This window comes from Bos mutus, chromosome 24 (assembly GCF_027580195.1).
Source record: "Bos mutus isolate GX-2022 chromosome 24, NWIPB_WYAK_1.1, whole genome shotgun sequence".
Classification (NCBI taxonomy): Eukaryota; Metazoa; Chordata; class Mammalia; order Artiodactyla; family Bovidae; genus Bos; species Bos mutus.
Window position 1 is genome coordinate 46458220 of NC_091640.1, and position 23391 is coordinate 46481610.

Genomic DNA, 23391 nt, shown 5'->3' on the forward strand with positions numbered 1-23391 from the left:
CACTCCAGTATTCTTGCCTGGGAAATGGCAACGGACAGAGGAGCCTGGTGGGCCACAGTCCATGGGTAGCAGCTAAACAACGACGGTCCTGAAAAACCCAAGAGGCCACCTAGTGCCCCCACTAGGGAGAGGAACTGAGCTCTGGCCCAAGCCCCATGACTGCCGAGGGCAGAGCCAGAGTGAGAACTCAGGTGCGCAGCCCCGTATGCTTTCTGATCCAGAGAGCTGTATGTTAACATTAGTGACTTGACTACTGTATGATAGCGTCCACTAGAATCTGGGAGTAGGTTAGGGCCTCGGGTTTATTGGCAGAGCTCTCATGACGGGTGTGTTTTGCATCAATCACCCAGGCTGCTTGCATTTGCTCCTGCACCATGTGGTTCTCCGGCTGGTCTGGAATCCACTGCAGGTCAGCATGACCGCCATATGCCCCTAAGACATTAATCATGATCCCTTTTTTTGTCCTGTCCCTTCTTCAAAGGCGCCCTGGGCACTGTGCCCCACACTGTCTTGCCAAGACCAGGTGTGCACTTGGAGCTGTGTAATAATTACTGTGAAGCCCGGCATGAGCTGGAAATTACAACCCCGTTACCTGATGAAATGGGCTTTCCCGATAGCTCAGCAGGTAAAGAATCTGCCTGCAATGCAGGAGACACAGAAGATGTGGGGCTTGATCCCTGGGTCGGGAAGATCCCCTGGAGGAGGAAATGGCAATCCACTCCAGTATCCTGGCCCGAAAAATCCCATGGACAGAAAAGCCTGAAGGGCTATAGTCCAAAAGGGTCACAAAGAGTCAGACACGACTGAGCACAAGCATGATCTAACTGATGAAATAACCAGGAGTGGAAACAGTGATTGTGCCGGACAAACGTGGCACCATTTCTACCCAGTCCCCAGCTCTGGGCAGCTTTGGGCTCCCAGCACTGCACTTGCTGTCCCATTTGGTATGGGGGGAAAAAAGCAAGTCCTTGCTCCAGACTGGAAATGGGAGACTGTCTTCAATCCTCTCTGTCGCCTGCCTGCTCCAGCCCACCTGCCCAAGCTGTCGTTCCTCCTGTGGGCTCCTTTTCTTCCAACAACCAGCCCCTCAGTCTCACAGCACAGAACCTGGTTGCAGTCATATTTATTATTATTCCACCAAAGACTAAATGCTCCTTAGAAGAAGCCTTGTCCCTAACGAACCGGCCCCAGCTAGGAGCAAGGGTGGGCCCTTCTGAAGGCAGGGGTCCTGTCGGCTGTCAGCGAGGCCTGGGTCTGAAACCCTGATGCACTGTTGGGCCTGGGCTCTACCAGCCCCAGGGTGCGTGCAGCCCCCAGACCAGCTGGAACTCAGATCCTGGCTTCAGAGGCTTGTCTCACTGCCAAGCTGGCAAGCTCTCCTAATGTGATGTGGGCTCGGTACTGATTTAAGCCATGTGATCAACTCGGTGCTTTGCAAGGTGGGAGGGTTTGTGGGTTGGCACCAGGATGGGGACAATTGCTTGGCCAGAAGGCAGGAAATGACATCATATTGGCAGTGAGAAAGCTATGTCTGCTCTAAACAGGTCATACCCGCGCTTCCCTACTGGTGACAGCCCTCAGCCCACGCTCCTTCAAGACCCAGCACTGCATCACTCCAACTCTACTCCATCGTGTCCTGCCTTGTCCATCTCTGTGTCCCCACCCTCAATCTTTCAATGCTGCCCCCATCCCAGCTCCAGCCTCAGTGATGCACCTTGAGCCTCCCTGGGGCCAGCAAGACATGGGCAGCCCTGTGTTCTCAGCTGTGTAAGTCTGCAGTGTGTTTATCACCTGCATTTGGGCACTGTGCCCCATGCAGTGAATGACGTCAAGGTTGGCAGGTGGGGGGGTGCACAGACTCCTGGAGCCATTTGAGAGAGACGCTTAGCTAGCAGAGTAAAGCCAGAGCTAGCAGAGGAAGCCAGAGTCACAGGGGACCTCTGATAAGATGAGCAGGCAGCCCAGAGGACAAGTAACCCGCCCGAGGTGCACCGTTCCTGAGAGCAAGCCTAGCAGCCAGCTCTCTGCCCCCCGGTAGAGCTCTTTGCACTCGTCTCTGCTGCTGGTCTCCATGAGCGCGTGTGTCTGCACACCTGAGCCCGTGTCCTACTGACCTTCACTCCGGCCCCTAAGTCCCAGGACCAAGTGTGCAGGGACAAGTGAAAGTGCTACCCTCAGAGAAACCCAAGCTGAGCTGGAGAGACCAGATTGACACATATTAAGTGCTTAGAGTCCAAAGAGGCAAAGAGAGTCTCTGAGATATGCTGTTTCTCAGCCATGTATCCAAGGGCTACACCCCAGCCCCAGTAGCCACGGTGGTTCCTTCTGCTATTTGGCCAGGATGTATCTGAATTTCTGGAAACAGGCAGAAGTTCTTTCCTCTCTCCCCATAAGATTCTTTGCTTATTGTTTAGTCACTAAGTTGTGTCTGACTCTTTTGCAACCCTTTGGACTGTAGCCCACCAAGGTCCTCTATCCATGGGATTTCCCAGGCAAGACTATGGAGTAGGTTGCCATTTCTTCTCCAGGGGATCTTTCAGACCCAGGGATCGAACCCAGATCTCCTGCTTGGCAGGCAGAATTCTTTACCACTGAGCCACCTGGGGAGCCCATAGGATTCCCTACACATCCCCTAACTGCTGATGGAGTGCCGGGATCCCACTGAGAATCATTGCACTACAGTGGAAGGTACAGACTTCAGTTTATCCAGAGTTTGCAGGGAGAGAACAACCCAAGGCAAGGGAGCAGGTAATCCTTTCCAGAGAGGCTGGGGCTTTAGACGCAACGGTGCTTAGGTGGCCTGGAGAAAACTGAAGGAGAAAATAGAAGAGCAATGAGGGGGCAGAGGTGTGGGCTCTAACATTTTCTCTGACTCTGGTATATGTTTCAGTGGGAGATTCAGAATTTTTTGTCTAACCAATTTGAGACAGCAGTCTGGGAGCAAGGAGAACCTCCCACCTTCATCCCAGCCAGGCAGGCATTGGGGCTCCGGGGAGAGCAGTCCTATTGGGTCCTTGTTGGGGTGGATGGGGTGCAGATTGAACCCTAGAAACTGCTGTACAATGTCTGGCTTCCTCCCCAGACTGTGGGAGCAGGTTGGGAGAGGATGTCTCATTCTGTCCCTCAGGCTTCATCCCCCTTTTGCGTGGGTCCCTTGAAACCTTCTCATGATTTATTAGTGCCAGGGAGAACAGCTTTCAGAGCACTTCCTGCCAGACACTAGAGCCAACACAGTCTGAGCAAGCAGGTTGAGAAAGGAGAGCTGCTAGCCTGAGATCAAGAAACAGAGAAGGGGGCTATTCAAGGTCATGGATGCTCAGGTCCACCTTCTTTGCAAATAATAGAACTTCCCTCCTCGGGGTGCTGTGAATTTTAAATAAGATTCTAATTGTAAGGTGTGAGCACATGAAGACACAGACTGCCACAGGATTTTGTCCATGGCTAGTAGGTAACATTGTTGGGATTTGAACCTAGAACTCCGTGACTTGAGACTGGAGTTCTGGACCACTGTGCCCTCTTCGTGGGTACTTGCACTATGGCAATCTCTGTCCACTAGACTGTGAGCACCTTGTGGGCAGAGACTGTGTCTTTAGCTCAACCTGGAGAATCTAACAGTAGCTCAGAGGGCATCACTGATGGCAGTTGTTAGTTTTCAATGAGGATGCTTTGGTTCAAAGCCTGGAAGACTGTACTTAGATCCCGGCCAAGGGCTTTCATCAGCTGTAAATGTCAATGTCTCCTCTGGGTTCTGGGTGTCAAGAGGGTGAGCCATTACAGACAGAATGAAAGAAATCCTCCAAGAAATGAGTCAGGTGTCCATGGCAATGAGGCAGGGATGCAAAAAGGCAGATGGCAGGAGGGAAATTTCGCCAAATTTCCAGAGCAGTTTGATAGTCAAGACTGTGTTTCCAGGGATAATCAACACAGATATGCTGAAAAAGTGGCTGCCAACCTTCCCCAGACCCCAGAAGGTGCCAAGACCCCTGACACCCATTCCAGGAAGGAAATGAACATAGAGATGGCTGCTAACTCCCTGTTCAGGCTGTCTGTATGACTGAGATGCTTAATTAGGAGGTGTGATGTCTGCCTGGATCATTTTGTTGAGATGTGGTGGACAGCCAGCCAAGACTGGGACACCCACACCTGCTGACTCACGTGGGGGATGAGTCAGGAGAATCTGTGAGGTTTCCCCAGCAGCCTTGAAGTCCTGGGCAAGGACTGAGGACTTGGGGTTGAGAGAGACTATTCATATTTTTTTCCAAGTGAATAAAAGCCCTTTGACAGCAAAGTCAGTATGGGATAGTGTCACTGTTAAAAACAGTTAATGAGAATTTAAGGTGCATTAAAAGAAGCTGGATATCAAGGGACCCTGAATAGCCAAAACAATCTTTAAAAAGAAGAATAAAGTTGGAGGTCTACCACATCCTGATTTCAAAACTTCTACAAAATTACAATAATCAAAACGATGTGATACTGACATAAGGATAGACATTTAGACCAACAGAATGGAGAGCCCAGAAACAAACCTTTGTATGTATGGTCAAATGATTTTCAACAAGGGTGCTAAGACCATTCAATGGGGGAAAGCACAGCCTTTTCCACAAACAGTGCTGAAAAAAACTGAACATCCACGTGCCAAAGAATGAAACTGGACCCTCCCCTTTCACCATATACAAAAGTTAATCCAAAATGAATCAACAACAAAAGTGTAAAAGCTAAAGATACAGCACTCTTAGAAGAAAACATGGGACAAAAGCTTCACGACGTAGGATTTGGCAATGACTTTGGCAATGACACAAAAGCAGAAATGACAAAAAGGAAAGCTAGAGAAATTAGACTTCATAAAACTGAAGAAGTTTGTGCACCAGCAGACACGAACAGCGCAAAAGGCAGCCCGTGGAATGGAGAAAATATTTGTAAATCAAGTCTGATTAGGGCTTTATATTCAGAAATATATTCTGGATAGACTCTTACAACTCCACAACAAGCAAACACTCTGATTTTAAAATAAGCAAAGCACTGTTATTTAACATAGTTTTGGAAGTCTGTGCCAGCAGAGAAGAAAAAGAAACAAAAGGAATCCAGGTTGGAAAAGAAGTAGTAAAATTCTCACTGTTTGTAGATGACATCATACTATACATAGAAAAATCCTAAAGATACCAACAGAAAATTCCTAGAGCTAATCAATGAATTTAGTAAAGTCGAAGGATACAAAATTAATACACAGAAATCCCTTGCATTCCTATATACTAACAATGAAAACTCAGAAATAGAAACTAAGGAAACAATCTTATTCACTATTGCAAAAAATGAATAAAAATACCTAGGAATAAACTTACTTAAGGAGATGAAAGACCTGTATGCAGAAAACTAGAAGACAATGGTCAAAGAAATAAGAAACGACACAAACAGATGGAGAGATATAACAGGTTCTTGGATTGCTGCTGCTAAGTTGCTTCAGTCGTGTCCAACTCTGTGGGACCCCATAGACACCAGCCCACCAGGTTCCTCTGTCCCTGGGATTCTCCAGGCAAGAATACTGGAGTGGGTTTCCATTTCTTTCTCCAATGCATGCATGCATGCTAAGTCGCTTCAGTCATGTCTGACTCTGTGCGACCCCATAGACGGCAGCCCACCAGGTTCCACTGTCCACAGTATTCTCCAGGCAAGAATACTGGAGTGGGTTGCCATTTCCTTCTCCAGTTCTTAGATTGGAAGAATCAATATTGTAAAAATGACTATACTACTCAAAGTAATCTACAGATTCAATGCAATCCCTATCAAATTACCAATGGCATTTTTCATAGAACTAGAGCAAAAAATTTTACAATTTGTATGGACACACAAAAGACCCTGACTAGCCAAAGCAATCTTGAGAAAGAAAATGAAACTAGAGCAATCAGCTGTCCTGACTCCAGACTACAAAGCTACAGTCATCAAGACAGTGTGGCATTGGCACAAAAACAGAAATATAGATCAATGGAACAAGATAGAAAGCCCAGAGATAAACCCACATACCTCATCTTATGGGCACCTTATCTTTGACAAAGGAGGTAAGAATATACAATGGAGAAAAGATAGCTTCTTCAATAAGCCGTGTTTAGAAAACTGGACAGCTACATGTAAAAGAATAAAATTAGAACACTTCCTAACACCACACACAAAGATAAACTCAAAATGGATTAAAGTGTAATCCAGCAACTACAGAACTCTTAGAGGAAAACATAGGCAGAATACTCTATGACATAAATCACAAGATCCTTTATGACCCATCTCCTAGAGTAAAGAGAATAAAAATAAAAGTAAACAAGTAGGACCTGATTAAACTTAAAAGCTTTTGCACAGCAAAGGAAACTATAAACAAGGTGAAAAGACAACACTCAGAATGGGAGGAAATTATGGCAAATGAAATAACAAAGGATTAATTTCCAAAATATACAAGTGGCTCATGCAACTCAATACCAGTAAAACAAACAACCCAATCAAAAAGTGGGCAGAAGACCTAAACAGAAATTTCTCCAAAGACATACAGATGGCTAATAAACATATGAAAAGATGCTCAACATGCTATTTGTTAGAGAAATGCAAATCAAAACTACAATGAGATATCACCTCACAACAGTCAGAGTGGGCATCATCAAAAAAAAAAATCTACAAACAATAAATGCTGGAGAGAGTGTGGAGAAAAGGGAATCCGCTTGCACTGTTGCTGGGAATGTAAATGGATCCAGCCACTATGGAAGACAGGTATGGAGATTCCTTAACAAACTATGAATAAAACTACTGAATGATTCAACAATTCCTCTACGGGGTATATACCCTGAGAAAACCATAATTAAAAAGACACATGTACCCCAGTGTTCATTGCAGCACTATTTAAGATAGCTAAGACATGGAAGCAACCTAGATGTCCATCGACAGATGAATGGATAAAGAAGCTGTGGTACATATATACAATGGAATATTACTCAGCCATAAAAAGAAATGCATTTGAGTCAGTTCTAATGAGGTGGATGAACCTAGAGCCTCTTATACAGAGTGAAGTAAGTCAGAAAGAGAAAAACAAATGTCATATATTAGCACACATATATATGGAATCTAGAAATATGGTACGGATGAACCTATTTGCAGGGCAGCAATGGAGAAACAGACATAGAGAACAGACTTTTGGACCCAAGGCGAGGGGAATAAGAGAGCAGGACAAATAGAGAGCGGAGCATAGAAACATATACACCACCACATGTAAAATAGATAGCCAGTGGGAATTTGCTCAGGGAACTCAAACTGGGGCTCTTTGACAACCTAGAGGGGTGGGATGGGGTAGGAGGTAGGAGGGAGGGGACAGCATATTCAAAAGCAGAGACATTACTTTGCCAACAAAGGTCCGTCTAGTCAAGGCTATGGTTTTTCCTGTGGTCATGTATGGATGTGAGAGTTGGACTGTGAAGAAGGTTGAGCGCCAAAGAATTGATGCTTTTGAACTGTGGTGTTGAGAAGACTCTTGAGAGTCCCTTGGACTGCAAGGAGATCCAACCAGTCCATTCTGAAGGAGATCAGCCCTGGGATTTCTTTGGAAGGAATGATGCTAAAGCTGAAACTCCAGTACTTTGGCCACCTCGTGCGAAGAGTTGACTCCTTGGAAAAGACTCTGACGCTGGGAGGGATTGGGGGCAGGAGGAAAAGGGGATGACAGAGGATGAGATGGCTGGATGGCATCACTGACTCGATGGACGTGAGTTTGAGTGAACTCCGGGAGTTGGTGATGGACAGGGAGGCCTGGCGTGCTGCGATTCATGGGGTTACAAAGAGTCGGACACGACTGAGCGACTGATCTGATCTGAGGCTGATTCATGTTGATGCATGGCAGAAATCAACACAATATTATCCTTCAATTATCCTTCAATTAAAAATAAACTTTAAAAAGTTTTTAAAAAATAGAACACTTTGATAAAAATCTCAGTAAGATCCTCTTTGACCCACCTCCTACAGTAATGGAAATATAAACAAATAGGACATAATTAAATTTAAAACTTTTGCACAGAAAAAGAAACTGTAAACAAGATGAAAATACAACTCTCAGAATGGGAGAAAATAATTGTAAATGAAGCAACTGACAAAGGATTAACGTCTAAAATATGCAAGCAGCTCATGCAGCTCAATATCAGAAAAACAAACAACCCAACCAAAAAAACGAGCAGAAGACCTAAACTGACATTTCTCCAAAGAAGAGACACAGAAGGCCAATAAACACATGAAAAGATGCTCAATGTCACTCATTATAAGAGAAATGCAAATGAAAACTACAATGAGCTATCACCTCACACCAGTCAGAATGACCTTCATCAAAAAATCTACCAACAACACGTGCTAGAGAGGATGTGGAGAAAAGGAAATCCTCGTGCATTATTGGTGAGAATGTAAACCGACAGAGCCGCTGTAGAGAAACAGTATGGTGATTCCTTAACACACTAGGGCTGAAACTACCCTATGACCTAGCAATCCCACTACTGTGATAGACCCTGAAAAAATCATACAAAAAGACACACGTATACCAATGTTTATTGCAGTACTACTTATAACAGCCAGAACATGGAAGCAACCTAGATGTCCACTGAGAGATGAATGGATAAGGAAGTCATGGTACATATATACAATGGAATATACTCAGTCATAAAAAGTAATGAATGTGAGTCAGCTGAGCTGAGGTGGATGAACCTAGAGCCTGTTACAATAGAGAGTGAAGTAAGTCAGAAAGAGAAAAACAAGTATCATATATTAATGAATATATATGAAATCTAGAAAAATAGTACTGATGAACCTATTTGCAGGGCAGGAATAGAGATGCAGACCTAGAAAATAGACTTGTGGACACAGCAGGGAAAGGAGAGGGCGGGACAAATTGAGAGAGTAGCACTGAAACGCATATATTACCATTTGTAAAATAGATAGCTATATAGTTGTTGTATAACACAGGAAGCTCAGCCAGGGACTTTGTGACAATCTAGAGGTGTGGGTTGGGGGGTAGGAGGGAGGGGATATATGTATACTTATGGCAGATTCACACTGCTGTACGGCAGAAACCAACACAACATTGTAAAGCAATTCTCCTCCAATTAAAAATAAATTTAAAAATAATTTTTTTAAATAGACAAAAGGGGATGGAGAGAGGGGAACAAGGATGGGGGCATGGATTATACATGGGAAATGTCCTCTTTCTTCTCTCCCCCTCTTGTATACCCTACATCCCATGTTTTTAAATATTTTTACCTGTCAAACTGTATGAATGAAGAAATAATTATCTTCCCCATTTTGATGATCAAAGACCTCCAAACACCAAATTAATATAGTTCCAGGTGAAAATAGAAGAAACTTAACCTTTTATTTGCCAGTGCAGTCCCTTGAATATTGGAGGATCATGTTTTCATTCCCTCCCCGAGAATCTGGCCTGGAAATACTAAAAAACGCAATGCCCTCCAGCGCATATAAGGACAGAGGGCCCAGTCAAGCAACTGAACTCAGAAGCTTTAAGGAAACACTACCCTGGACCATTCTCATGGAAAGTTGAGGAATCACTGAGTTACATTCATTCTTTCTCAACAGTGATTTTCAGAAGCTCTTCGCCTAACAGCGGAGCACTGGATTTTCATGTGACCAGAGCAGAAGTTGGATCATGAGCTAAAAGAAGGGGAAAGGCCAAGAAAGGGGAAACTTAAGAAAACAGAAAAAGAAAGATGGCAAGCTTGACAATTTGCTAAGGATTGATCCTGATAATGACACTGGCTCAAGAGTTGAAGTGCTTTGAGTCTATAGGAGAATTGGGGCAATTCACCTCAAGCAAAAAGAAAGACACAGGGACCATGAGGTAGACACTTTACACACATAAACACACACAATCCAAATGACCAATAAAACAAGAAAATATTCAACCCCACCATTAACCAAAGAGAGAACATTGAAAAGCCCTTTTCCCTATCCAATTGGGAAATTAATCAATACTTTCAGCTGTTGGCAGGGACAAGTGGAGTGGGTGCTCTTCACAGCTGATGTGACTGTGAACTGATGGGTCCTTTTTAGGACACTTTGGGAACGATCATCAAAAGTCTTCACCATATGTACTCTATTTGACCTAGAAATTCCACTTAGGAAATGATCTTAGGGAAAGAATAATTTATCTGTGGCAAGACTTAGATGTACTCTTTGTAATAACAAAAAATCTAGAGGGGGAAGACAATATAAATATCCAACTATAAAGTATCCAATGAATAAATGATGGTATGTATCTCCCTACACCAAAATGCTGCTGCTGCTGCTAAGTCACTTCAGTCGTGTCCGATTCTGTGTGACCCCATAGACGGCCACCCAACAGGCTCCCCCATCCCTGGGATTCTCCAGGCAAGAACACTGGAGTGGGTTGTCATTTCCTTCTCCAATGCATGAAAGTGAAAAGTGAAAGTGAAGTCACTCAGTCGTGTCCAACTCTTAGCGACCCCAGGAACTGCAGCCTACCAAGCTCCTCCGTCCATGGGATTTTCCAGGCAAGAGTACTGGAGTGGGATGCCATTGCCTTCTCCACACCAAAATGCTACACAGCCCTTATAAGTAGGGATGTTGCTGCTGCTGCTGCTAAGTTGCTTCAGTCGTGTCCGACTCTGTGCTCCCACCAGGCTCCCCTGAACCTGGGATTCTCCAGGCAAGGACACTGGAGTGGGTTGCCATTTCCTTCTCCAATGCGTGAAAGTGAAAAGTGAAAGTGAAGTCGCTCAGTCGTGTCCAACTCTTCGCAACCCCGTGGACTGCAGCCCACCAGGCTCCTCCATCCTTGGGAGTTTCCAGGCAAAAATACTGGAGTGGGTTGCCATTGCCTTCTCCGAGTAGGGATGTTGAGTGACATTTAATGGCTTAGAAATAAACATGCTCTGAAACAGGGGATGTTGTACCAGCACATCCTCTCAAACTATATACACTAAAAAGATCAGAAATAAGTGCTCAAAAATGTCACCAGTGATATTTCTCCAGGAATTATAGGTATTCTTTTTTTCATTTTTGTATGTTTGTATTTTCTAAATTTTCTGCAATGATCAAATTTTTATTTTGTAATAAAAGATGGATAGCATATATTTAAAAAAAAAAAGAATCAACAAAGTTGCAAGTTATTATGATGAGAACTACACAGGAATAGGGCAAATTTTCAAGGTTGGCTGGGAGCTGGGAGATCATCATTAGAATAACAGATATGTTTACATGCCCAGCTGAGTTGCAAAAGCCAGTGGTACTTGGAAACCACCGGGGACATGCTGGATGGAGGAGTGTGTTAGCCTTCTGCTGTTCTACTGACTGACCGTGGGAAACCCACTTCTCTTTCCTTGGCCACCAAGTTCTTTTCCCCTCTGATGTCCCTTGACTCTATGTAGGCAGGATATAATGATGATGGTACCCACATGTGAGGTCTCCTTTTTTGGAAATGAGGACATATATATGTCAGTGATGGTGGGGAGGCAGTCAGGATTTTAGGAGACAAAGGGGTGATAAAATAGGACAGAGAATACAGATGTGTTTTTACACACTTTGTTTCCCTGCCTCCCATTGTTTCTGCAGGGCTAAAATGACTGAACTCACTCTTTGGGCCAGAAATGCACTTGATATAAGTTGCTTCACTTCTCATAAAACCAGAAGGAGTTGGGGAACTCTGGAAGCAGCAAGCTGTGATCCAATCCATCATGCCCTGGCTGGAACTCACCTTCCTCAAGTGTAAGAAGAAAAACTATGGAATAGGAAGCCAGGGAGAGTTGCTTTTGAACTCAGAGAGAACTTTCCATAGGTAGGAGCTGATCGTAGCTGAGTCGGTAAAGAATCTGCCTGCAATGCAGGAGACCTGGGTTTGATTCCTAGTTCGGGAAGATCCCCTGGAGGAGGAAATGGCAACCCACTCCAGTATTCTTGCCTGGGAAATCCCATGGACAGAGGAGCTTAGTGGGCTATAGTCCATAGGGTTGCAAGTGACTTCTTAGCGACTAAACAAACCACCAAGACCAAGAAAACACAGGGTGCGCTCCGGGCTGTGCCTGTTCCTCCACATGCCTTCAGGGCCTCCTGCGTCTTCCGCTTCTGTGAGCCCCCAGAACTTGCTCTTGAAAGAGTCACAAGGAAGTGCCGGGGCCTCACCTGTGCCCTAGTCAACAAAAAGACCCTGGAGAGGTGGCAAGGAGCGATGGGGCCACCCAGAACAAGGCAGAAGCCTGGGCGAGCCCAGCGCAGGCAGGGAGGGATGGCAGGCAAGTCAGCCTCTGGACACTGACCTCGGGGCATGTCCATGGGGTTGAAGCTGGCCAGCAGGTCACGGCACCACTGGCGATCACCCTCCACTTTGCTCAGCCAGTTGTTGCAGTTGAAGTAGTAACGGAGGTGAGGCCGCTTCATGTCGGTCACAATGACACGGTCCAGGTACCAGCTGGCGTTCAAGCCTGTGTTGTCATGCTCGATCCTGGGCCAGAGGCAGACACCCACACCATCACTGGTAAGACAGAGACAATGCCCCTTCCATACTGAAATCCCCCCAGTGTTTTTTCAAACCAGAGGTTCAACTGTTCTGATTCTGTTATTTCTTTATCTCTGAGGCTTCAGTTTCCTCATCTGAAAAATGGGGATTCCTTGCAAGGTGGGTGTGCTTATTAATGAATGTGGATTGCTACATTGCCCGTAAGGAAATATTGCCTTCCATGGAAAACTGAGGCTCACCAAGGCTTGCAGAAGGACTGTCTGGAGCTTTCCCTCTCACCGTGACTCCCAAAACACACTCAGCTACTCAGTCCTACCACCCAGAGGAGCCCGCGTGGCCACATAGACTGGTGTTGCCCCATGGAAACATCACATGAGCTTCAAGTGCAAGCCAGAAAGGTAACTTAGGTTTTTTAGTAGCCACACTGAAAACAAAGGGGAGGTGAAGTTAATTTTAATAATATATTTCATTTAATCAATTTATCATTTCAGTGGGTAATCATGTAAACATTTATTGTGATAATACATTTCATTTAATCCCTTTATCATTTCAGTGGGTAATCATGTAAACATTTGTTAATGAGATATCTTATATTCTTTATCTTGCACTAGTTTTTCAAAGACCTGAAGTGTTTTTGCATCTGGTTTTGCATCTGGTTTGGGCTAGCCATGTTTTAAGTGATCAATACTACGTGGGGCCAGGGGCTACCATAGAGATCCAGAATGTTCAAAATCTGGCCCCTATCATCTTCTTCCACTTCCTGTAGTTCTCTCCATCCTTGCCAGTCTAGTTTTCCTCTTTGAGGCCCAGTTTCTTCCCCAGAACTTGATCCTTGGGTGACCTCACTTTGCACCAAGCATTCCATTACAGTGAGGCCTTACATTTGCAGATCTTAACAGGACAACCACAGCTCAAGACAGCACACACCCCAACAGATGGGGTGTGTGTGTGTGTGTGCGCTCAGTCACTAAATCGTGTCTGACTCTTTGCGACCCCATGGACTGTAGCCTGCCAGGTTCCCTGTCCATGGGACTCTCCAGGCAAGAATATTGGACTGGGTTGCCATGCCCTCCTCCAGGGGATCTACCTGACCCAGGGATCGAACCTGTGTCTCCTGTGTCTCCTACATTGGCAGGCGGGTTCTTTACCACTAGTGCCACCTGGAAAGCCCCTAACACACATGATATACACATAATGCGTGCCTCTGTCTGGCACAGAGCCCAGCACACAGTAGGACTTCAGCTTAGGGGCTGCCTTTCCCACACACTGACACTCTCTTCCCAGCCTTCCCCCATAAGAGCCCCTTTCCTGCTCATAACCCCCTTCCCTTGACACAATCAGTGCCAGAGCCTATTATACATCCTTTATTTTCCCAGGAAAAAGAGTTCACAGCCCTGTATTTCCCAGTGGGAAGAAGAAAAACAAGGAGTGATTGGATGCAGCATTTCACTCCTGTCCAGGCCCTCTAGTCTGGGTACAGTCAGACCATAGGTGATCTTGACAGGCTGACAGATGGGCATGAACTTGATTGGGGATGGGTAGTAGGTGGAGGCAGAGAAGGCAATGGCACCCCACTCCAGTACTCTTGCCTGGAAAATCCCTTGGAGGGAGGAGCCTGGTGAGCTACAGTCCATGGGGTTGCGAAGAGTCAGACACAACTGAGTGACTTCACTTTCACTTTTCACTTTCTTGCACTGGAGAAGGAAATGGCAACCCACTCCAGTGTTCTTGCCTGGAGAATCCCAGGGACGAGGGAGCCTGCTGGGCTGCCATCTATGGGGTCGCACAGAGTTGGACACGACTGACGTGACTCAGCAGCAGCAGCAGCAGCAACAGTAGATGGAGGGGGGCACAAAGGGACAACTGAAGCTCTTGCTCAGCAACCAGGCTGGCAGACTTATCCCTCCCCACACATTCACAGAAATTCCCCCAAAGAACAAAGTCAGGGGAGATCTCTGTCAAAAGGCACCCTGCAATACGGCCTGGCATAGTCAGGGGAGATCTCTGTCAAAAATCACCCTGCAATATGGCCTGGCATTGCTAACACTCACCGGGGGCTTACTGTGTGCCAGTTATTGTTCTAAACACTGACTCTTGAGTCCTCACTAACCCTGATGCTGCCCTAGGAGCTGGGCACCATTATTATAGATGAGGAAACTGAAGCTTGGAGAGGAAATCTCCCTGAGGTTCCACAGCTGGTAAATGGCAGGGCAGAAATTTGAACCAAGGCAATCTGGATGCAGAGTCTGCTAACCACTGTGCTAGGATTTCTCAGAGCTTATTTCCCCCAAGTGTGTGAAAAATTGCGTCAAGTTGTCATAACCCAAAGAAGTGAATCTCTAATGGGCAAGTTTACAGCACCATGACTCAGGATGGGAGGGGAAGATGTGATCACCTTTGGTCACCACTCAGATGACACCAGGAAAGCAGTCAACACCCAAGTGTCAATAATGAAAGCAGTTCCTGTTCTACTTGCCTTCATCTCACCCCACCCTGTCAGAGGTCAAACTCTCACCTGATTTTGTAGATGAGGCCCACATTGTTGGTTCTTACTCGGAACACATCAACGTTGGCTTTCTCAAAGGCAGATTCACTCCTGCAATGGTGTGCACAGTTAACACAGATCAGCACTTGGCTCAGAGGCCCAGGAGGAGAGCCAAGGGCTGGCAAATCCTACTTCCTCCACCCTTCCACTCCAGGAAGTGCTACTGGCAGTCAATTCTATTCTGAGATTCCTTTCTGACATGGTTTGGAGAGGTGGAAGGCAAGGATGGTTAGTATTCATTCCTTGCTTTCCCTCCCTGGTTCTCATGGGATCTTTGCTGCATGTCAGTAAGGCAAGGATGGTGAGCAACATTAGCCCCATTTTACAAACAAGTAAATTGCTAGTCTGGTCCCAGGTTCTGGGACCAGAACCTGGCTCTCCAAAGTCATGATCCAATCATCTGTGGTTGCTCTGGGTTGGGAGAGTGGAGGAGGAAGGAAGGTGTGATAATGCCATGGTGCTCTTGGATCTGCAGGCCTCCTGGCCTCTCTTCCCCACCTGCCTTGCTCTTGCTGAGAGAGTTGCAAAGGCAGCCCCAAGTGGATGCAAACCTTGGGTGGTGGTCCACGGTCCTGCCATCCCAACAAGAGAGGAAACACTCAACGCAAACCAGCAATCAGGGACGTGGGGGCAGTGAGGGAATGCGTATTTGGCATCCCACAGATGGTGCAAACAGAAGCAAGTACACCTGAGATGTTTCTCAATGAGGTGCCCAAACAAGTCCAGACTTGGGAGCATCCTAGCATCCATCAGCTTAGATACGGGAAGGCTGGAGAACCGAGTCCTCCGGGAGTGGAAGCCGGAATCTCACGTGGACATCTGCTCTGTCTTCTGTGTGGGCCAGGACCCCCTCTGCTTGACTCCAGGCCTGCTCGCAGCTCTTCCTGCCCCCATGGTGAAGGCCTTGCAGGACTGAGAGCTGTGGACCTCCCTCAGTGCTCCCAGCCAGGGCTCTCAGCAGCAGCACACAGCCCATGGGAAATGAAAACTAAAGAAGACATGCCTTTTTATTGGCCATCACCTGTTTCAAAATAAAAAGGGAGGTGAAGGGCCTTCTCCCCAAGGCAACAAGGCTCAGACTCTCTCAGTAACCAAAGGCTTTTGAGATTCTAGAGACATAGAAGCTGTGGTTCTGCACACAGACCCAGCTGGCAAAAAGTCTGGTCTGGGGAGAAACTGCCTTACGGTGGGCACATTGTGAGACACGGGGCTCAGGGCCCTCCTAAAGCAGTGCAAAGCTCACAAAATCAGGTGAAAATGTACACTGAGGTCACCTTGTCAGGGAGAAGAGCCCAAGGGGTGTACTCTGGGCGCAGGGCTGGAGGAGGAGAGAGAGGTGGGAACTTCTGGGTTGTGCTGGAGTGAAATGGTTCACCCCCAGGCTGGCAGCTTGAACCTGTTAGAATCTCACCTCCAAGGGTGAATAGCAACACCACCTGCATTCTGTGAACATTGATTCTGGGCATCAGGACTGTGTGAATGAAAAACAAGGAAATAAGAGGTTTTTTCTATTTCAGTATATGAGACAAAGAAATTGATTTTGGGAATAGACAGGAGTCTCTACATCATATAAATATCCCATGAAACAGTCACCGTGGGAAGTTATATGATGGAATATTAGGCAGCCATCAAAAATTCTATTGTGAAAAATATTTAATGAAACAAAAACAGGTTTATGAAATGGGCATGGAAGGAAGAACAGGTTAAAAATAGAATGTACAAACAGAACAACCAATACATAAGGAACACCAAGTTAATTTAAAAACAATAGAGGGGGAGGATTTATCCAAAACCATTGCATGATAAGACTGTTATGAAGTGTTGGTTACTTATTCTTGGCTGTATTTTTTTCAGTTTCCTGGAGGGAGCACGTCTTGTTTTCGCAATTATGAAAAAAGCACAGTCCCTATTTTAGCAGCCCCACTCTATCCAGCCTGCAGCTGCCCGTGGTTAATTCTTTGGAATGAATTTGAAGATCGCCAAGTGGCATCTGCTAAGGGTACATGCAATTTGGGGAACAACCAGTGCCTTTAGTAGGGGAAGAGGAAGGTGATTTGGAAAGAAAGCGGCTGGCTCTCCGGGGTGCTTCTCACAAGCGCTCCGGATCCAGCAGCTGCGTCCAGCACAGAGCGCTCTGCGTCTCCGGAGAGGGGCTGCGCATACAACCAGGTGGAAGGCGGAGTCGTACTTTCCAGCGTGTTTGTACTTTTCCATGCTGCTTTACAGTCGCTCGAAAGACAAAATTTAAAACCGAGATAGAAGAAGGGAAACAGGAGAGAAACATCTGCCGGGGTGGGCAGAGGGCGCACTCCTCGCTGTCTCCGGACCACAATGGAGCATCCAGGGCATGGCAAGATGGGAGGCACATCATAGTGGTTACAGAACGGAGACCAGCATCCTGGCAGACAGGAGCAAGGCCTTCTGGGGAATTCCCTGGCTGTTCAGCAGCTGGGACTCTGCACTTTCACTGCAAGGGGGGCCTGGATTCAGTCTCTGGTTAGGGAACTAAGATTTCGCAAGCCACACAGTGCAGCCAAGGAGGAAAAAAAAGAGCAAGGCCTTCTGTATTGCCAGGATCTCTGTTCAGAGGAAGGGAAACAGAGGACTGTAGGACTGTAGAGACTGAGCTACATGGACTCTCTCCTCTCAGGGAGGGGCCAGGACAATCCCAGATGAGCCCCAACCCCAACCCACTCAGGGTCAGTCTCCAAATCCCCCGCTTCCAGTAAGTCAGAAATCTGACTGAAGGTGGAGGGGAAACAGCAAAGGGCAGAGGGTCCCTGGTCAAAGGAAACATCACAAACAATAGAGACCTCTTCACATTTCCTGCAGGAGATGGCATGTTCTCCACGGTTGCTGGTCAATCAACACAGCCCCCCACCTGCGCCTGCTGTTCTGCAGGGAACCCACCCTCTCCAGGCACTCACAGGGCATTTTAGCTAACTGCCGGGCAGGCTAAGATGCCAGGATTCTCCCACACTCTTGGGTGGTGAATTCTTAACAAGAGAACCGTGTTCCAGAAGATACATGAGATTTCCATCCTTTTGCCATATCCTGAACATGGGACCCAGTGCTGGGGGGTGGTCCTGGGTCACAGAGAATGGGGCTTCCTCTGGGATCCAGAGCTGCCGTCACTTTACTGGTGTGGAGGGCGGGGCAGATGTCAGCTAGTAGGGGAATGGAAGTGAGCGTGTCACACTCTTGGCTGACTATGAGAGGGTCTGATGTGTGCCGAGGAATTTAGACCCCAGACCGTGAGGGTGAGAACAATTAGCACGTTAACATCGGGCAGCAAGGTTCTTCTTGCCGCAGGAATTACTTTGTACCGGAGACGAAAACATCCTGATAAGCCACAAGAGGGTAGAAGGTAAGGCCTGGGGCAGAAGAGGAAAGCCGCAGGAAAGAGCAGAATTGAGGACAGAGAGAGGAGGCTGAGCGAGACGCGGGCGGGTTGAGGGATGCGGCCAGAGGCTGCAGAGAAAGGGTTCGAGGAGAAATTCCAGGAAGGGTGGTGGCTTAATTTTAAAGCTGGGGGGAGGGTCTATCTAACATTCTAAGTTGTTTATGTTGCCTCCACGTGAACTCTCATGCCCCGAGCTATCAGTGAAGTCTGATGCACCCCAAGATGCCTTATGAAGTGAAGTGAAATGAAAGTGGCTCAGCTGTGTCTGACTCTTTGTGACCCCATGGACCATACAGTCCATGGACTTCTCCAGGCCAGAATACTGGAGTGGGTAGCCTTTCCCTTCTCCAGGGTATCTTCCTGACCCAGGAATTGAACCGGGGTCTCCTGCACTGCAGGCAGATTCTTCACCACCTGAGCGATCAGGGAAGCCTCGTACTTTGTCTGTGTGCATGTGCGTATGAGTGCACATTCATGTGTGTGCTTGTGGGTGTAAAACAAGGAAAAAGAGCTCCGTTCCAGGTGACAAGTGGGTGTGGAGGTGGGTTTTGGGTGACACGGTGTGGAGAGGAGAGAATAGCACTGGACACTGAGGGGAGAGGGTTTTGAGACCAGCAGGCATTCTGATCCAGACCCTAGGGATGGTGGGGGGGCGGGCGAGCCGGGCGGGACTTAGCTGCACCTACACCTCTCAGAGCTTGGACCTCTCAGCCCCCCCGCATCTGGATCGCGTGGCAACCTGCACTTCCTCAGAAAGCAACGCTCCCACCCAGACTTGAGCTCTCCATCTAGAATCAGAGGGTTTCAGATGGTGAGGATTGTGTCTTTGCAATTTTCTTTGTAGACAGGATTTCAGGTCTTGCAAACTCTGAAAGCAGCCTTGCAAAGCAGCCAGGCTCTAGTCTCCTACTTCCACGTTTATCCTGCTCACTATGGTCAGATTCGTCCTTCTTGGCTGCGGAGTCGGTCAATCTCCACTAATTGACTTTCAGGCAAGGCCATCTGCGTCTAGTCCTCCCCTGCCTTTCCTAGCTCCTTCCTCTCTGCCCCTCCATGCAGCCCCCACTGGCCTGTGGTGCCCCTTGTGGCAAGCTGTCCCCCCTCATCTAAAGTACCCTCTTTCTGATCCTTTCTTATCAGAGTCCTTTTCACCTCTCGAGGTCCAGATTACATGTCCTTCCCTGTAAAGTCCTAATCTAGCCACACTGATACCAAATCATTGAGGGAGCTCTCTTTGCAAAGAATGGGATAGACGCTGGAGGTACAAGGCAGATCTCCCATCATCCTCTGGTTCCACTAGCATCCCTCTAGGCATCACCTCTCTAGTCTCTCCAAGGACAAACAGCTGATGCTGCAAACATGCCTGTATATCAGAAACCACCCACTTCCCATGAGCTCCTGAAGAACCCTCTGCCCCAGACGGATTGGGGCCTTGGTCTAATCTCTGCCCCCAGTGCCCAGCCTGAGGCAGAACACAGACACAGGAGAGCCCCCCATCAGCAGACCCACAGAGTAATGGGGGGACATTGATTCCTACATGCAGGGCTATCCCAGAAAAGCTGGCTGCCTTCCTGCAGTTTCAGCACTGCCTGGTGCCCTGCCGGCATGATGCAGTCTGTCTTCCCCATTGAGAAGGAAAGCTGGAACTCAGATTCCCAGGGAGAGGGGACTCAGTGATGAACCTTCACACAGGGCTATAAAAGCTGACTCCAGGGACCTTCCTGAGAGGGCATTTTGACAAAGGAAAAAGGTGAGAGGGGCGAGTCTAAGGATGCAGAAGCAGAGAGGAGGAAAGATGGTGAGGAACCACCACAAAAGGGGGCTGATTCTCTTTGTTTAGAAGAAGACAGGCTGGGGACTCTGGAAGCCAAGCTAGCCCACTCCCCATGGCCCAGCAGCTTCTCTCTAGAGGGCTGCGCTCCAGGAGGACACATGGCAAAAAGGATGGAATTTCCATGTATTCTCTTTACCGTGCCCACAGCACTGGAGCAAAGGGCTTCCACAAGCGAGCCACTCATCAAGGTAAGCAGTACAAGGAGGCGGGTACCCTGTTCTGCGGAAATGGACAAAATAGGACGTTATGCCTGCCTCAGCACAGTCGCGATTACACCCAGATCAGCCTTCAGGGCGAACGTGTTCTGCTGGACCTGGTCGGTCTGCTAAGTACAGAGTCTATGGATGTCCTGGCCTGTGGAGCCCACCCTTCTCTCACTTCCCCCGCCACACCTGGAGGTGTGGAGCCACGAAGCCCAGAGATCACACCCTGGAGCCCCAGGAGAACTGTGGGCGGAGACTCCCGCATACCCTCCAGGGCCACGGGTCATGTACTCAAGGGAACGTCTGCATCAGGACCCTGGGGTTCGAGGACCAGCTTTACCGTCAAAAGCTCCATGATCCAGAGCCGCTCACCTCTCTCCTCTAGACCTCAGATTTCCCAAGAGCAGGTTGGAATAGATTTAGTGATTTTTACATCTTCCTTGGCTATAGAATCCTTGGAGCAAATAGAATCTGACTGAGAAACTCAGCAGGTAAGACAAGTATAAGCCAAGCTGCTCCAAAGAAAGGGAGGATAGGGTATTGGGAGCCCCAAACCAGCTCGCCAGTCCCCTGCTCCACTTAGCACAGGGTGGAAACCAGTTGCCTAGGTAAGGCCCCGGCCATCTCTGGAATTCCATGATTCCACTCTAACATTACTGTGTGCAGTAACCCTGTGTGCCCCTGCGTGGCGTTGGGGGAGGAGGGAAGCAGCCTCTGCTCTTCACACAAGCACACTCACACACACACACACATTTATACAAACACACGCACTGACTTGAGTGTGCATTAGTGGACAAGTAGGTTTGATATGACATTGGTCCTGGGTGAGACATAGGTGCAGAGCATTTAAGATCATGCACAACCTTCACGCATGATCCACATGCATGACCTTCTCTTCTCTTCCAAAAAGTCCTATGAGTTTGGTAAAAGGTGATTATCACTTGCGGATGATATACGAGGAAGTCAAGGCTTTGGGTGCAAAGGTATTTGGCCAAAGTTATAGGGCAACTAAATGGTAAAGTTGGACCTAGACCTCATTTGTGGCCTGAGTATTTATTCTCCCACATAAAAGTACAGCTGATATGAATACTTGGAATTCTGGGGTCCAAAGTAAGCATGACTATACATACAAAAATCAACAGAGAAGCTTCTCTGGTTGAGACCTGGCTGGCATGTGGCCTGTCGTTAGCAAGGCCCATGCCACTTCATATACCTGTGGACACATGTGTCTTCCCTCATGGGCTCCAGGACTGCATCAACCCCCAGTACCAGCCCAGGACCCTACCAAGGCTGAGTCAGTACTCACTTGCTGGTGAGATGGAGCTTGGGAGAGAGCCCGTTCTCTCCAAAAATGGTGATGAAGACATTGGCATCTGTCCCCGCACCACGAACGTCCCCCGTGGCTGTGACCACCTCGTACACTGGAGGAGGAAAGGAGATGTTGGGGGCAGACTCAGAAGAGAACCCTGAATCCTACGTGGGCTCAGAGAAGCCTGGCTCCTGCTAACTCCACCAGAGATACCCAGCACAAAGGACTCTTGGAACGCTTGCTGCAACCCTCAAGACTCAAAGCCAGGATCAGACCCACATCGAGTCCTGCCATGAGACCACAGTCTCCCACTTACTGTTGCATGCTCATTTTACAGGTGAGGAACCTGCAGGCAAAAGGACAAGCCCAGGTCACACACTACACAATGCCAACACCAGAGCCCAGCCCCAGGCTCCCAAAGCCCATCTGTGATCTTTCCAGGACAGTACATGGATGCCCTCCTAGCCAACATCTTCTTCAGAGCCTGCGCCTGGTTCTCACCTTCCTCTCTGCCCTCCACACAAGGCTGCCTTGCAGTCCTCACTTCCTGTGGCATTGCCTGGGCATTGCCATGGTGATCTCAGGATGACCCATCCTATGGATGGGGGAAGCAGAATTGCCAGTGAGTCCCTTTAGGCACAGGCACTGATGTCTCCTCTCTTTGTGCCCTTGAAGTTTGTTCTCTTTGCTGTTGATGTGGTTTCTTTTGATGCCCTTGGTTCTGATGAAAGTCCCCGTGAGGAGGAGAAAGGAAGCAGTGCATTTGTGTGACTCCCTGTCTCTTCTGATAACCAAAGCCTTCACTCTTCACAGTCTATACCACAGGGATTTGATCTGCAAACGACTCCTACACCCCTCCCCGAGATAACTCCAGGACCTGAAGTGTTGCCCATATGGTTTGCACTTATGCAAGGATGTTTTCAAACTGAGTCAATAGGAAAATGAGAACACAGTGGAAATTCCAGAACCACCCACATGAGAGAAGACATAAAGGCCTCTAGCTGCCTGGTTTAGAGAAAGGAGCACAGCCAAAATAAATACACAAATAAAAATTTTAAAAACATAAAAAATTAAGCCATCATGAAGATGAAAAGGCAAGCCATAGACTAGAAGATATTTGGAATTCACACACAGGCATACCACGATAATACCTTGTTTTTATCATAATTTGCTTTATTGTGCTTTATAGATATTTTGTTTCTTACAAATGGGAGTTTTGTGGCAACCCTGTGTCAAGCAAGTCTGTTGGCACCATGTTTCCAACAGCATTTGCTCACTCTTGTCTCTGTATCACATTTTGGTAATTCTAAAAATATTTCAAACGTTTTTCATTATTATCATATTTGTTATGATAATCTATGATCAGCAATCTCTGATGTTACTATTGTAAAAAGATTATGACTTGCCAAAGACTCAGATGGCTAGCAATTTTTTTAGCAAAATGTATTTCTAAACTAAGATATGAGCAATTTTTTTAGACATAACGCTATTGTACACTTAACAGACTATACAGTGGTAAACGTAACTTATAGGCACTGGGAAATCAAAAACTTGGTGTGGCTTGTTTTATTGTGATATTTGCTTCATTGCTGGGCTCTGAA

At 47.3% G+C, this 23391-nt stretch overlaps 1 protein-coding gene across 2 annotated transcripts in view; it reads right to left on the bottom strand.

Annotated features, from left to right (window-relative positions):
* The window catches only part of LOXHD1 (lipoxygenase homology PLAT domains 1), a 205295-nt gene that overhangs the window by 176409 nt on the left and 5495 nt on the right, over positions 1–23391 (bottom strand). For both annotated transcript variants that reach the window (XM_070361798.1, XM_070361797.1), the window contains exons 2-4: positions 21788–21902; positions 15012–15092; positions 12297–12481 (exon numbers count right to left, since the gene is read on the bottom strand). In XM_070361798.1, coding sequence (XP_070217899.1) covers positions 12297–12481; positions 15012–15092; positions 21788–21902 — 381 coding nt within the window. The remainder of the gene's footprint in view (positions 1–12296; positions 12482–15011; positions 15093–21787; positions 21903–23391) is intronic.